This window comes from Dendrobates tinctorius, unplaced genomic scaffold (genome assembly GCF_039654945.1).
Source record: "Dendrobates tinctorius isolate UK_male_01 unplaced genomic scaffold, ASM3965494v1 ptg000033l, whole genome shotgun sequence".
Taxonomy (NCBI): domain Eukaryota; kingdom Metazoa; phylum Chordata; class Amphibia; order Anura; family Dendrobatidae; genus Dendrobates; species Dendrobates tinctorius.
The window spans coordinates 7,773,492-7,789,999 of NW_027361701.1; the positions used below are offsets into that span (position 1 = coordinate 7,773,492).

General features: G+C 44.4%; 1 protein-coding gene across 1 annotated transcript in view; it reads right to left on the bottom strand.

The window, feature by feature from the left end:
* Positions 1–6,790: 6,790 nt before the first annotated feature.
* Positions 6,791–16,508, bottom strand: part of L3MBTL2 (L3MBTL histone methyl-lysine binding protein 2) — a 308,748-nt gene continuing 299,030 nt past the window's right edge. The window contains 2 exon segments of the mRNA XM_073572982.1: positions 6,791–7,154; positions 7,156–7,226. Coding sequence (XP_073429083.1) covers positions 7,104–7,154; positions 7,156–7,226 — 122 coding nt within the window. The 3' untranslated portion in view covers positions 6,791–7,103.

Below are 16,508 nucleotides of genomic sequence, written 5' to 3' on the forward strand. Positions count from 1 at the left end.
ACTTTTTTTCACAAAAAAAATAATTAACGTTCAATTTCTTTTATTTGCCAAGGTTAAAAGGAGAAATTGGACTGGAAAAGTTATTGTGCAATTTGTCCTGAGTATGCCGATACCTGATATGTGGGGGGAACCACTGTTTCGGCGCATGGCAGAGCTCAGAAGGGAAGGAGCGCCGTTTGACTTTTTCAATGCAAAATTGGCTGGAATTCTGATCGGACGCCATGTCACGCTTGGAGAGCCCCTGATGTACCTAAACAGTGGAAACCCCCAACAAATGACCCCATTTTGGAAACTAGACCCCCCAAGGAACTTATCTAGATGTTTGGTGAGAATTTTGAACCCCCAAGGGCTTCACAGAAGTTTATAACGTACAACCGTACAATTATAAAATCATATTTTTCCACAAAAATGATCTTTTCACCCTCAATTCTTACTTTCCCAAGGGTAACAGGACCCTAAAAGTTATTGTGCCATTTGTCCTGAGTACGCTGATACCCCACATGTGGGGGTAAACCACTATTTGGGCGCATGGCAGAGCTCGGAAGGGAAACAGCGCCATTTGACTTTTTTGGCTGGAATTGAGATCAGACACCATGTCGCGTTTGGAAAGCCCCTGATGTACCTAAACAGTGGAATCCCCCCACAAGTGACCCCATTTTGGAAAATAGACCCCCTAAGGAACATATCTAGATGTGTGGTGAGCACTTTCAACCCCCAAGGGCTTCACAGAAATTTGTAATGCCCGGGCGTGAAAATAAAAAAAACATTTTTTCCACAAACATGATCATTTAGTCCCCAATTTTTTTCTTTTCCCAAGGGTACCAGGAGAAAATGGACCCCAAAAGTTGTTGTCCAATTTGTCCTGAGTACCCTGATACCCCATATGTGGGAGAAAACTACTGTATGGGCCCACGTCGGGCCTCGGAAGGGAAGTAGAGACGTTTTGGAATGCAGACTTTGATGGAATGCTCTGCGGGTGTCATGTTGCCTTTGGAGAGACCCTGATGTACCTAAACTGTATCACTGGCTTTACTCTTCTAACGCTTGCCCTGCATTTCCTGCAAACAGCATTATATTCTTCTATAGATATACCCCCCTTTTTCCATTTAATATACGTTTCCTTTTTCCTTTTCAACAAATGATTAAGTCCTGTGTTTTTCCATCCTAGTCTCTTTAAATGCTTCCAATTCTTTAAGTTCAGATATTATCTCATAAATTCCATAAACTTAAATGAAATCTGTCAGCAGAGTTTCTCACCCCATCTTTTTCAAAAACAAATTCAGAAACACCCCCACATGGCCAGTCCATTCCTCCATCAGTGAGAAATCAGAGTCCCAATTGATATGCAAATACTGACTGAAGGACTATGGTAGATCTGAAACTTCTGTAACTGCAGCTCTGTAACCCCCAACAAATGACACCATTTTGGAAACTAGACCCCCTAAGGAACGTATCTAGATGTGTGGTGAGCACTTTGAACCCCCAAGGGCTTCACAGAAGTTTATAACGCCCGGGCATGAAAATAAAAATCATATTTTTTTCCCACAAAAATGATATTTTTGCCCTCAATTTTTTATTTTCCTAAGGGCAACAGCAGAAATAGGACCGCAAAAGTTGTTTTGCAATTTGTCCTAAGTAGGCCGATACCCCATATGCGGGGGTAAAACACTGTTTGGGCGCATGGCAGAGCTTGGAAGGGAAGGAGCACCATTTGACTTTTTCAACGCAGAATTGGAATTGAGATCAGGCGCCATGTTGCGTTTGGAGAGCACCTGATGTGCCCAAACAGTGGAAACCCCCCAATTCTAACTCCAACCCTAACCCCAACACACCCCTAACCCTAATCTCAGCCCTAACCCTAGCCCTAACCTTAACCCTAATGGGAAAATGGAAATAAATACATTTTTTAAATTTTATTATTTTTCCCTAACTAAGGGGGTGATAACGGGGGGTTTGATTTACTATTTATGGCGGTTTTTATTTTTGGCAGCTGTCACACGCTAAAAGTTTATTTTTCCAAGGGTAACATGAGAAATTGGACCCAAAAAGTTGTTGTGCAATTTGTCCTGAGTAAGCTGATACCCCACATGCGGGGCTAAACCACTGTTTGGGCGCATGGCAGAGCTTGGAAGGGAAGGAGCACCGTTTGACTTTTTTTTCAATGCAGAATTAGATGTGCCCAAACAGTGGAAACCCCCCAACCCTAACCCGAACACACCCTTAACCCTAATCTCAGCCCCAACCCTAACGGGAAAATGGAAATAAACACATTTTTTAAATTTTATTATTTTTCCCTAACTAAGGGGGTGGTAAAGGGGGGTTTGATTTACTATTTGTGGCAGGTTTTTATATTTGTCAGCTGTCATACGCTAAAAGACGCTTTTTATTGTAAAAATATTTTTTGCATCACCACATATTGAGAGCTCTAATTTTTCCGTATTTTGACCCACCAAGTCATGTGAGGTCTTATTTTTTGCGGGACGAGTTGACGTTTTCATTAGTATCATGTTCAGGCACGTGACATTTTTTGATCGTTTTTTATTCCGATTTTTGGGACGCAGAATGAACAAAAACCAGCATTTCATGAATTTCTTTTGGGGGGGTGCGTTTACACCGTTCCGCGTGCGGTAAAATTGATAAGGCGGTTTTATTCTTCGGGTCAGTACGATTACAGAGATACCTCATTTATGTCGTTTTTTTATGTTTTGGCGCTTTTATGCAATAAAAAGAATTTTATATAAAAAATTATTTTTGCATCGCTTTATTCTGTGAGCTATAACTTTTTTATGTTTTCTCTGATGATGCTGTGTGGCAGCTCATTTTTTGCGGGACAAGATGACGTTTTCAGCGGTACCATGGATATTTATATGCGTCTTTTTGATCGCGCGTTATTGCAATTTTTGTTCGGCGGTATGATGATAAATCATTATTATTTGCTTCGTTTTTTTTATTTTTTAAGGGGTTCGCTATAAAGGGGTTATCTAATGGGACAGTTTTATAGGGCAGGTCGTTACGGACGCGGCGATACCAAATATGTGTACTTTTATTTTTTTTATTTCCAAAAAATGAATTTATTAGGGAATATATATATATTTTTTTTTAATTTATTTAGCGATTTTTTAAAAATTATTTTTACACTTTTTTTTTAACTTTATTAGGTTGTCCCAGGGGGGACATCACTGTCCTGACACAGATCGCTGATCTGTCACATCACAGATCACTGTGACAGATCAGCAATCTGTCACAGGCAGTGCAGAAGTCTTCCTCATGCCTGCGCTTTGCATTCACTGAGGAAGCCAGCTCCCTGCAGGCCCCCGAAGGTCCCCGTCGCCATCTTGGATCCGGGGACCTGCAGGGAAAGAGCCCCCCGCAGCAGCGCTGCACATTGCTCTGCTGTGGGGGGCTCAGGGAAGCACAGAGGGAGCCCCCTCCCTGCCGATGCTTCCCTTTAACCCCCGGTACACCGCGATCGTGTTTGATCGCGGTGTGCAAGGGGTTAACGTGTCGGGGGCGGTCCGTGACCGCCCCTGACACATAGTGCCGGGTGTCAGCTGTGATAATCAGCTGACACCCAGCCGCGATCAGCGGCGCTCACCACGTGGGCGCCGCTGATCGCACTAGACGTACTATCCCATCCATGGGCATAGGGGCCCGGGTTCCATGGACGGGATAGTACATTTGATGTCAGAAAGGGGTTAATAAGATGTGTAGTAGAGGGGTTACAAGGACACAACTTCAGGAAGGCAAATTTCCAGCGGCTGAGAGATGATCTTGGTGCAATTAACTGGGACGATATCCTGAGACATAAAAATACACAAAGAAAATGGGAGACGTTTATTAGCATCCTGAGTAGGACCTGTGCACAATATATACCGTATGGGAATAAACATGCGAGAAATAGGAGGAAACCACTATGGTTAAATAGAGCTGTAAGGGGTGCAATAAGAGATAAAAATAAAGCATTTAGAGAATTAAAGCAAGTAGGTAGTGATGAGGCATTAAATAAACACAGAAAATTAAATAAATTCTGTAAAAAGCAAATTAAGACAGCAAAGATTGAGACAGAGAGACTCATTGCCAGAGAAAGTAAAAATAATCCCAAAATATTCTTTAACTACATAAATAGTAAGAAGCTAAAACATGATAGTGTTGGTCCCCTTAAAAATAGTCTGGGTGAAATGGTGGATGAGGATGAGGAAAAAGCCAATATGCTAAATGACTTTTTTCAACAGTATTTACACAAGAAAATCCCATGACGGATAACATGATCAGGGATTAAAAATTCTCCATTAAATGTCACCTGCTTAACCCAGCAGGAAGTACTGCGGCGTCTAAAAATCACTAAAATTGACAAATCCCCGGGCCCGGATGGGATACACCCCCAAGTACTGCAGGAATTCAGCACAGTCATAGATAGACCATTATTTTTAATCTTTAAAGATTCCATAATAACAGGGTCTGTACCACAGGACTGGCGTATAGCAAATGTGGTGCCAATATTCAAAAAGGGGACAAAAACTGAACTTGGAAATTATAGGCCAGTAAGTTTAACCTCAACTGTGGGTAAAATCCTGGAGGGTTTTCTAAGAGATACTATACTGGAGTATCTGGAGAAGAATAACCTCATGACCCAATATCAACATGGGTTTACAAGGGACCGTTCATGTCAGACTAATCTGATAAGCTTTTATGAAGAGGTAAGTTTAGGACTGGACCAAGGGAATGCAGTGGACGTGGTTTACATGGACTTTTCAAAAGCTTTTGATACGGTGCCTCACAAAAGGTTGATACATAAAATGAGAACAATGGGGATAGGGGAAAATATGTGTAGGTAGGTTAAGAACGGGCTCAGGGATAGGAAACAAAGGGTGGTTATTAATGGAGCACACTCTGACTGGGTCACGGTTAGCAGTGGGGTACCACAGGGGTCAGTTTTGGGCCCACTTCTTTTTAACATATTCATTAATGACCTTGTAGGGGGCATAGAGAGTAGAATTTCAATATTTGCAGATGACACTAAACTCTGCAGGGTAATCAGTACAGAGGAGGACAATTTTATATTACAGGAGGATTTATGTAAACTAGAAGCTTGGGCTGATAAATGGCAAATGAGCTTTAATGGAGATAAACGTAAGGTCATGCACTTGGGTAGAACAAACAAGATGTATAATTATGTGCTTAATTGTAAAACACTGGGAAAACGGTCACTGAAAAAGACCTGGGTGTATGGGTGGACGACAAACTCACATTTAGTGGCCAGTGTCAGGCAGCTGCTGCAAAGGCAAATAAAATAATGGGATGCATTAAAAGAGGCATAGATGCTCATGAGGAGAACATAATTTTTATCTCTATATAAGTCACTAGTGCGACCACACTTAGAATACTGTGTACTGTTCTGGTTTCTGGTGTATAAGAAAGACATAGCTGAACTGGAGCGGGTGCAGAGAAGAGCGACCAAGGTTATTAGGGAACTAGGGGGTCTGCAATACCAAGACAGGTTATTACACTTGGGGTTATTTAGCTTGGAAAAACGAAGGCTTAGGGGTGATCTTATTACAATGTATAAATATATGCGGGGACAATACAAAGACCTTTCTAATGATCTTTTTACTCTTAGACCTGTGACGGGGACAAGGGGGCATCCTCTACGTCTGGAGGAAAGAAGGTTTACGCATACTCACAGACGCGGATTCTTTACTGTAAGAGCAGTGAGACTATGGAACTCTCTGCCATATGATGTTGTAATGAGTGATTCCCTAATAAAATTTAAGAAGGGACTGGATGCCTTTCTTTAAAAGTATATTACAGGGTATATACACTAGTTTCCTTAATATTGCGTTGATCCAGGGAGCTAGTCTGATTGCCGTATGTGGAGTCGGGAAGGAATTTTTTTCCCCAATGTGAAGCTTACTGTTTGCCACATGGGTTTTTTTTTGCCTTCCTCTGGATCAACATGTTAGGGCAAGTTAGGATAGGATATGGGTTGAACTAGATGGACTTAAAATCTTCCTTCAACCTTAATAACTATGTTACTATTCATCCTGATCATGTTACTGGCATAACTTTTTTCATTCTGCTATGTAACCAAAATTTCAATATGGTTTTCAGACCTGCAGACAAGTCTTTGAATAGAATACAAAAATAAAAATTGTTCCCATTTTCCTGGGTGATCCTTATGCCTCTTTTATTGCAGAAGGAATTTTGGCGAGGAAATTCCCCTGTCTGTTTCAGTAAAGTAGCCAAAATCAGAAAAGAGTCCCTCCACTCTAAGCATTTATAGATTTTAAAAGGGACTTAAAACCCTCCAGGGTCTAGCGCTGAATGTCCGCAGCTGCTCCGGGTGTCTCCATCATTAACTGCATATGGATATTGCGCCAGTCAATCACTGAGCTCAATGGCTCTGAGCAGCTTGTGCGATCAATAAATGCAAAAAATTGTGCTCACCAATTTTGCCTGGAGTGCTGTTGGTGTGATGTCAGTCCGGCAGACAATAAGGAGGCACCTGGAGCAGAGGCGGAGGAGTCAGTGATGGACCCGGGGAGGGCGTGTAAACTTCAGTTTGGCTCGGGGGGTATCCAATTTAATTATACATTATAAAATGTAACTGCTCCTACTACAGATAGCATTGTACACTATAACCCCTGCACGCCACGCTGTCCTGCGCTCTTTGCACAGCACGCAGTTTTTAATAGTAAATTATTACAATGCGCCATGTTCATATTGCAAAGCTCTGTCCAATATGCTTTTGTTATAGCCAGCTGTAAGTAAACCTATAAACGATAATATCTCAGAAAGTTTACAGATTCTTCTTTATTTTAGAAAGCAGGAGTTGATATTTGGAGTTAAAGATATTAACAAATACTGGTCTACGTTAGTTACTAGAAGCCGTGAAGGAGATAGGTAACACTTGTCCTTTCTAAGCTCCATCCGGCTACAGATAAAGCACCGGCTCCGTCTGCTCCTGGAGCGCCAATCAGCTGAAAAGTGTGTGGCATCGGGGTCTGTGCAGCGGGGTCGTAAAAGCCTGGATAATATTGGCAGTCCTGCAGCATACATAGATTTAGGATTACAACTGGGGAACACTGGGAACTTTCTATTTCCAATCAAATAAAACCAAAGTTGTCCGCTCCCCACTCCTCAGTCTTAATTTCTGCAAGCCGGCACACTTGCCTCTTCCCTTACAAATGGCTCCATTGGTTTCTGTTCTTTTCCTTGTACGGAACTTTCTGTAAAAATCAAATAAAAAGTTACTTTATCTCAATCAACCATTTATAAGAACACCACAATGAGCACTAAAATGACGCACATTTATTACACATTCCTGATACCTGGACTTTATATGAAACGATTCAGCCAAGAAATATTCAGTCGTGAGTCTGAAACCAAATGTGAAATACTGAAATCAAACCTGCCTGATATATCAATGTGTATAATCACAAGGCTTGTATGGACACTCCTGAGCCAGGCTCATCCCGTTGTACATACAGGTCCATGCTCCGGACCGCCATCTCACTGACGAGGGGCATGAGTATTCCGCTGGAGAGGGCACTCACACGTGGCCGTCTCTATTCCATATTATGGCAGTCAGTTTTTCAAGTACAAGTGCTATCCATTTTTTTCACAGCTAGAACTCATATCTGACAGTCTATGGGGTTTTTCACAGGTCAGTGATTTTTTGCGGACCGAGTAGTCCAAGTGAAGTGAAAACAGTGCAATTCCACAAATGTTTTTTGCGCGTTTCATTTACAGCTTTCATTAAATGGTAAAAATAACCCAGCAATACAACCCCTGGCAAAAATGATGGAATCACTGGCCTTGGAGGATGTTCATTCAGTTGTTTAATTTTGTAGAAAAAAAGCAGATCACAGACATGGCACAAAACTGAAGTAATTTCAAATGGCAACTTTATGGCTTTAAGAAACAGTAAAAGAAATCAAGAACAAAAAATGTGGTAGTCAGTAATGGTTACTTTTTTAAACCAAGCATAGGGGAAAAATTATGGAATCACCCTGTAAATTTTCATTCCCAAAACTAACACCTGCATCAAATTAGATCTGCTCGTTAGTCTGCATCTAAGAAGGAGTGATCACACATTGGAGAGCTGTTGCACCAAGTGGACTGACATGAATCATGGCTCCAACACAAGAGATGTCAATTGAAACAAAGGAGAGGATATCAAACTCTTAAAAGATATTAAATCACACAATATTGCAAAAGATGTTAGTTGTTCACAGTCAGCTGTGTCTAAAATCTGGACCAAATACAAACAACATGGGAAGGTTGTTAAAGGCAAACATACTGGTAGACCAAGGAAGAAATCAAAGCGTCAAGACCGGAAACTTAAAGGGAAACTTTCACCTCATTTTTGGGCTATGAGCTGCGGCCACCGCCATCAGGGGCTTATCTACGGCATTCTGGAATGCTGTAGATAAGCCCCCGATGTACCCTGAAAGATAAGAAAAACAAGTTAGATTATACTCATCGGGGGACGCGGTCGGGTGCGGTGTGTGTCGCGGTCCGGTGCCTCCCATCTTCTAGCGATGATGTCCTCCTTACTTCTGCCACGGCTCCTACGCAGGTGTACCTTATCAGCCCTTTTGAGGGCAGAGTAAAGTACTGCAGAGCGCAGTACTGTGCCCTCAAAAGGGCAGATAAAGTACACCTGCACAGGAGCAGCGGCGTAAGAAGGAGGACGTCATCGCATGAAAATGGGAGGCGCCGGACCCGGACTGCGACACCCATCGGACCGGACCCCCGGGTGAGTATAATCTAACTCATTTTTCTTATCTATCAGGTTACATCGGGAGCTTATGTACAGCATTACAGAATGCTGTAGGATAAGCCCCTGATGGCGGTGGCCGCAGCTCATAGCCCAAAAATGAGGTGACAGATTCCCTTTAAAGCAATATGTCTCCAAAACAGGAAATGCACAACAAAACAAATGAACGAATGGGAGGAAACTGGAGTCAACGTCTGTGATAGAACTGTAAGAAACCGCCTAAAGGAAATGGGATTTACATACAGAAAAGCTAAACGAAAGCCATCATTAACATCTAGACAGAGAAAAACAAGGATACAATGGGCTAAGAAAAAACAGTCGTGGGCTGTGGATGACTGGATGAAAGTCATATTCAGTGATGAATCGCAAATCTGCATTGGGCAAGGTGATGATGCTGGAACTTTTGTTTGGTGCCATTCCAATGAGATTTATAAAGATGACTGCCTGAAGAGAACATGCAAATTTCCACAGTCATTGATGATATGGGGCAGCATGTCAGGTAAAGGCACTGGGGAGATGGCTGTCATTATATCTTCAATAAATGCATACGTTTATGTTGATATTTTGGACACTTTTCTTATCCCATCAATTGAAAGGATGTTTGGGGATGATGAAATCATTTTTCAAGATGATAATGCATCCTGCCATAGAGCAAAAACTGTGAAAACATTCCTTGAAAAAAGACACACAAGGTCAATGTCATGGCCTGCAAATAGTCCGGATCTCAATCCAATTGAAAATCTTTGGTGGAAGTTGAAGAAAATAGTCCATGACAAGGCTCCAACCTGCAAAGCTGATTTGGCAACAGCAATCAGAGAAAGTTGGAGCCAGATTGATGAAGAGTACTGTTTGACACTCATTTAGTCCATGCCTCAGAGACTGCAAGCTGTTATAAAAGCCAGAGGAGGTGCAACAAAATACTTTTGTTGGTTTGTTTTTCATGATTCCATAATTTTTCCCTCAGAATTGAGTGATTCCATAATTTTTCCCCTATGCTTGGTATAAAAAAGTAACTATTACTGACTACCACATTTTTTGTTCTTGATTTGTTTTAGTGTTTCTTAAAGGCAGAAAGTTGCCATTTGAATTGACTTTAGTTTTGTGCCATGTCTGTGATCTGCTTTTATTCTACAAAATTAAAACAACTGAATGAATATCCTCCAAGCCCGGTGATTCCATAGTTTTTGCCAGGGGTTGTATTGCTGGGTTGCCATTTTTTTATACCGGTAATATTTTCAGTTTTCGGCCAATGGAACCATGTGAGGGCTTGTTTTTTGCAACCTGAGTCAACGTTTTTATTGATTCCATTTTGGTGCAGAAACAATGTTTTTATCATCTGCTGCTCATTTTTTGTGTAGTTGCAGCGGCCGAAAAAACAATTCTGGTGTTTTAGCCGCTTTTTCGTTTTACATTTTACTGATTGGGTTATTTAATTTTAAGTTTTCATAGATCTTATTTTCCTGAATGTGGAGATACCACATATGCGTACCATAATTTATTTCTTAATTAAAGGGAAAAGGGAAGTGATTCAAACTTCTGCATTTTTTCTTTTCATATTTGTAACATCGCTGCCGGCATCACTGTATGGCTTCCCATCTCCCACCTTACTCACCACTCCGGGCCATGCTGTGAGTTCTGTCCTCTGCCTACTCCATGCTGTGGGCCTCATGTCCTTGCTTGCTGCATACTTCTTGGCTGTATGGCTAGGGTGGCAGCGCCGGCACTTCCTGAGTTATAGAGACAGTGTGCACACCCCTAATTTGGTCTCAGCCTATTGCCAAGAGGTATCGGGTACTTAAGGCATCTCCACCCATAGGTAGATGACTCAGCAACAAACTCCGTCAGTCTGTACTTTGCTGCTGAGTTGCCAGGTCCTGTCCTGTTTTTCACCTCCCTGGGGGCTGCATGCCCTGGCCTGAATCCTAAGTCATGTACTTATACCTGTTCATGTCCTTGTCCGTTTCCTTCCCTACTCAGCTGTGAAGAGTTGTGTCTACTCCTTCTGCTCTGCCCTTCGCTCCGCTCCCTGCGGCTCTGCTCTTCGCTCCGCTCCAGGCGGCTCTGCTCTGCTCCCCACTCCACAACCTGCAGCTCTGCTCCGCATCTTGCGGTTCTGCTCCGCTCCCGTCCTGCTGTTCCGGTCCCTCCTGTCTCTACTGGTTTCTACCTGTTGTCTTATCCTACCCGTGCCCGCCTGCTTGAGTGCCAGCCATGCCCGCCTGCCTGAGAGCCAGCCGTACCCGCCTGCCTGACAAGAGTACCAGTCGTGCCCTTCTGTACTTGACCACACCTGTCATTAGTTTTTTGACCCCACTGTGATCAGCTGCTTCAGCCAGACACCGCCCTGTAGTGGTACCTGTCAGCTACCTGCCGCACAAGCCTGACCTCAACACTAGAGGCTCCAGTGAACACCAAGGTAGCTGCTTAGTCACGCCCATTGCCGGACTGAGACTGAAATTCAGCCCTGGCATGTGAAGGTGCACAGGCCCACTTGTCACATGGTGAGTCTGTAATATGTTTGTGCACTTGTAGGTTTACAAAAAGTGAGGTGCAAGTAACACGACTAAATAAGTCACAGTTGCATCTGGTATTACAGCTCAGTCCTATTTATTTATGTACACAGTGTGTGGTCTCACATATCCGCTATACACAGTATGGTGGTCCAGCTCCCTAATCACAGTACGGTGGTTGCACAGCTCCACTATACACAGTACGTTGGTTCCACAGCTCCACTATACACAGTATGGTGGTCCCAGAGCTCCACTCAGGGTCGGACTGGCCCACCAAGATATCGGTGAAATGCCCGGTAGGCTCCGGGCCCCAGAGAGGAGGAGGAAGAAGAAAAAAAAAAAATTTAAGGACGCGGGCTGTTGTGAGTTCATTTTCCCCTTCACCAATGAGGTCTGATGAACTCCCTCTTCTGGTGACGGAAGGTAGTGAGGCTGATTACAAAGCACCTGAGCAGAATGATGATGACTGGGTGACTGGGATTGCTGACTGGATATAAGGCAGCCTACGCCCTTCTGCCTTGCGGGTGAATACTCTGAGGGATTCTTGGAGACCAGTCTGATTCCTGCTTCTCAAAAGCTAAGTTTTCTGCTCTACTTTTTGCATTTGTGTTTTCGTTTTGATTTGCCTTGTTTTTCTGGATTTCTGCCTTTCCCTGCTGGGTGAGCTGAATTCCTTTTTGCTCTGTCTTCAGATAATACCTGAGTACTGATATAGTCTTTTGAAGCCTAGCGTCTTCAGGGCTTTTTTCCCTATCAGTCTGTTGGCTCTTGTTTTTGAGAGGGTTTTGGCAGATTGCAGACAGCAGCTTTTCTATTCTGTCCTATTTAGTTAGCTTGGGCCCCATCATTTGCTCAGCCTATCTTTCTATCTGTGTGAGTTTTTCATCTTGCTTCACCGTCATTATATGTTGGGGGATGCCTATTGCTTTGGGGTCTGCTCTGGGGCAGTTTAGATTTCCCTTTCTGTCTTTAGGCTATGTAGTTCTCCGGCTGTGATCGAGGGGTCTAGGGCACCGTAGGAACCCCCCACAGCTACTGCTAGTTGTTGTTAGGTTCAGGGGTCTGCAATCCGATAACTGCCAACTTCTCTGGTTTTCTGGACTTAGCTAGTATTTCTGTTTTTGCCTCCTACGGTGACTCATTCATAACAGCGGGCCCTTTAAAACGGGAGGTAGAGGCGCACACGGGCGCATGCACACTGTCTGGACCCACCGCTAGGACCAAGGGCAGCGGCACCAACCAACAAACCCAGGTAGGCGCTGGGGCCCCTGGGCGAACGGGGAGTGGGGCACACAGCATGGGGTCCGTCTATGAGTCAGGGGAGCCCGATGCCAGCGCTGGCATCGGGGTCCCCCTCTAATATTCACCTCTCCTAGTTCCAGCAGCTGCAGTGTCTTCAGTGCCCTCTGACTCTGTGACGTCTCAGGGCAGAGGGTGTGATGACGTCATCACTGCGCGCTCAGCCTCTCTGTCCTGAGCGTGGCAGAGTCGCGAGAGACACAGTGTACAGGGGAGATACTGAGTGTACAGGACCTGCAGTGGGAACAGGAAAGGTGAGTACTTGCTTTTTTTTTCTTCATGTATGCATTACATGGGCCCCATAATGTTCTTCATGGAGGAGCAGGGGGGCCCATAGTATGTTGCAGGGGGAGCAATAGTATGCTGCAAGGGGGTCCATAGTATGCTGCATGGAGGAGCAGGGGGCCGGGGCCTTTAATGTGCTGCATGGAGGAGCAGGGGGGCCCGGGGGCCCATAATGTGCTGCATAGAGGAGCAGGGGGCCATAGTATGCTGCATGGAGAAGGGGGGGCCGAGGGCCCATAATGTGCTGCATGGAGGAGCAGGGGTGGCCATAATATGCTGCAGGGGGGCCATAGTATGCTGCATGGAGGAGCAGGGGGGGCCGGAGGCCCATAATGTGCTGCATGGAGGAGCAGGGGGGCATAGTACGCTGCTTGGAGGTGCAGGGGAGGGGCGGGGCCCATAATATGCTGTATGGAGGAGCAGGGGGGCATAGTATGCTGCATGGAGGAGCAGGGGGGCCATAATGTGTTGCATGGATGAGCAGGGGGGCCATAATGTGCTGCATGGAGGAGCAGGGGAGGCCATAATGTGCTGCATGGAGGAGCAGGGGAGGCCATAATGTGCTGCATGGAGGAGCAGGGGGGCCATAATGTGCTGCATGGAGGAGCAGGGGGGCCATAGTGTGCTGCATAGAGGAGCAGGGGGGGCATAATGTGCTGCATGGAGGAGCAGGGGGCCGGTAATACTGTATGAAGGAACAGGTGCCCCATAATACTGTATGGAGGTGCATTATATGGGGCCCATAATACTGTATGGTGGACTATGAGGTGCCCATAATACTCTATGGCGGACTATGTGAGTGCTCATAATACTGTATGCCGGACTATGTGGTTGCCCATAATATTGTATGGCGGACTATGTGGGTGCTCATAATACTGTATGGCGGAGTATGTGGTTGCCCATAATACTGTATGGCGGACTATGTGGTTGCCCATAATACTGTATGGCGGACTATGTGGTTGCCCATAATACTGTAAGGCGGACTATGTGGTTGCCCATAATACTGTATGGCGGACAATGTAGTTGCCCATAATACTGTATGGCGGACTATGTGGTTGCCCATAATATTGTATGGCGGACTATGTGGTTGCTTATAATACTGTATGGAGGACTATGTAGTGCCCATAATACTGTATGGAAGACGATGTGCCCATAAATTGTACTATATCTGTATTTTTTTATCTGTGCATCAGGAATCGTGGCATGTGTTAAAGGACCCCATTGATACGCTGTCACCCAAGGCACACGAAAACCTGCAGCTGAACCTGGTGACAACGCACAACAAGATGAATGCCGGCTGCAGCTGTGACAGGGTGCTCTGCTCTGTGACAGGCCATTCGTCGATGTCACATAGCAGTTTTGTTAAATGACTCCTGCAATCTTTGATAGGCCGGCAACCTTACATTATTACTGGAAGAGGCCAGGATAGGGACCTTATTAAAGTGGACAATGGGGTCCAGGATGGGGACATTAAATAAAGGTGTGACATAATTACTGTATGGAGGTCAGGATGAGGAACATACAGTACAGACCAAAAGTTTGGACACACATTCTCATGCAAAGAGTTGTCTTTATTTTCATGACTATGAAAATTGTAGATTCACTCTGAATGCATCAAAACTATGAATTAACACATGTGGAATTATATAACAAAAAAGTGTGAAACAACTGAAAATATGTCTTATATTCTAGGTTGTTCAAAGTAGCCACCTTTTGCTTTGTTTACTGCTTTGCACACTCTTGGCATTCTCTTCATGAGCTTCAAGAGGTAGTCACCGGAAATGGTTTTCACTTCACAGGTGTGTCCTGTCAGGTTTAATAAGTGGGATTGGGACCATCAGTTGTGTTGTGCAGAAGTCTGGTGGATACACAGCTGATAGTCCTACTGAATAGACTGTTAGAATTTGTATTATGGCAAGAAAAAAGCAGCTAAGTAAAGAAAAACGAGTGGCCATCATTACTTTAAGAAAGTCTTAGTTACTCACCGGTTAACGGTATTTTTCGGAGTCCATGACAGCACCACCTGAGAGAGGGGATCCGCCCTTTAGAAACAGGAAACCTACAGATACAAAAAGGGTGGCACCTCTCCCACGCATCAGTTGGATTACAGAGCACAAGAGGACTTCCAAGGTTAATGCATGATTTATGTACAGTATTCTTTACAATTATAACTTTTATCACCAGTGAGCATATACAAGAAAAAAGACGTGCACACCCCAATTAAACTATAAGGGAGGGAATATACGGGTGCTGTCATGGACTCCGAAAAATACCGTTAACCGGTGAGTAACTAAGACTTTATTCGGTCGTCCATGACAGCACCACCTGAGAGATTTACAGAGAGTAATATCAGCTTTAGGGAGGGACTGCAGCCTGCAGCACCCTTATACCAAAAGAGAGGTCTGTGGAAGCACCCAGGTCTAGCCTATAATGACTATAAAAGGTGCTCGGAGAGGACCAAGTGGCCGCCTTACATATCTGGTCGATGGAGACTTCTGATCTTTCGGCCCATGAGGTTGCCATTGCCCTGGTGGAATGCGCCCTCAGCTTTCCGGGTGGCGACCTGCCCTTTGATGTGTATGCTATTGCAATCGCCTCTCTAATCCATCTGGCTAGTGTATTTTTTGATGCTCTACAACCTTTCCTGGGGCCTTGATGAGAGATAAATAGGGCATTATCTTTCTTCCAGGGATCGGTGACTGACAGATATTCTATGAGGCCTCTCCTGAGATCCAGGGTGTGTAGTTTCCTTTCTTTTTCGTTAGTTGGATTAGGGAGGAAGGATGGCAGAACTATCTCCTGTGTCCTATGGAAACTAGAAACTACTTTTGGCAAGTACGCTGGATCAGGTCTAAGTATTACCCTATCCTCTTTAAACTGTAAATAAGGAGGACACCTAGATAAGGCCTGAATATCGCTTATTCTGCGAGCTGATGTTAGAGCTACCAGGAAGGCTACCTTGAGGGACAGGTTTTTTAGGGAAGCCGACGAGATAGGTTCGAATGGAGTCTCTGTCATAGCAGTGAGGACTAGGTTCAAGTCCCACGGCATAAACCTATCCTTCATTATTGGCCTGGATCTACCTGCTGCCTTAATGAATCTGCTTATCCAATAATTACCAGCAATGTTACAGCTAAACAGAGCCCCCAAGGCTGACACTTGTACTTTAAGGGTACTGGTAGAGAGTCCCATGTCTAGACCTTTTTGTAGGAACTCTAATATCTGCATTATAGGTGCTGAATCCCCAGCGATTACTTCTGAGTTTTGGAGGAATTTTTTCCAAATTCTAACGTAAATTTTTGTGGTAATGATTTTCCTACTCTTAAGTAGGGTGTTAATTAGGTCTGCGGAGAAACCCTTCTCTTCTAATAATGACCGTTCAAACTCCACGCCGTCAGATGAAGGCCAGCCACCTGAGGATGGAAGACTGGGCCCTGGGACAGGAGATCCGGGATGTCCGGCAGAACCCAAGGATCGGACACCGACATGGTCCTGAGGCATGAGAACCATGCTCTCCTGGGCCAAAATGGAGCGATGACTATAACCCTCGCTCTGTCTTTCCTGATTTTCCTCATCACCAGGGGTAGAAGAGATAGGGGAGGGAAGGCGTAGGCTAGTTTGAAGTCCCAGTTTAT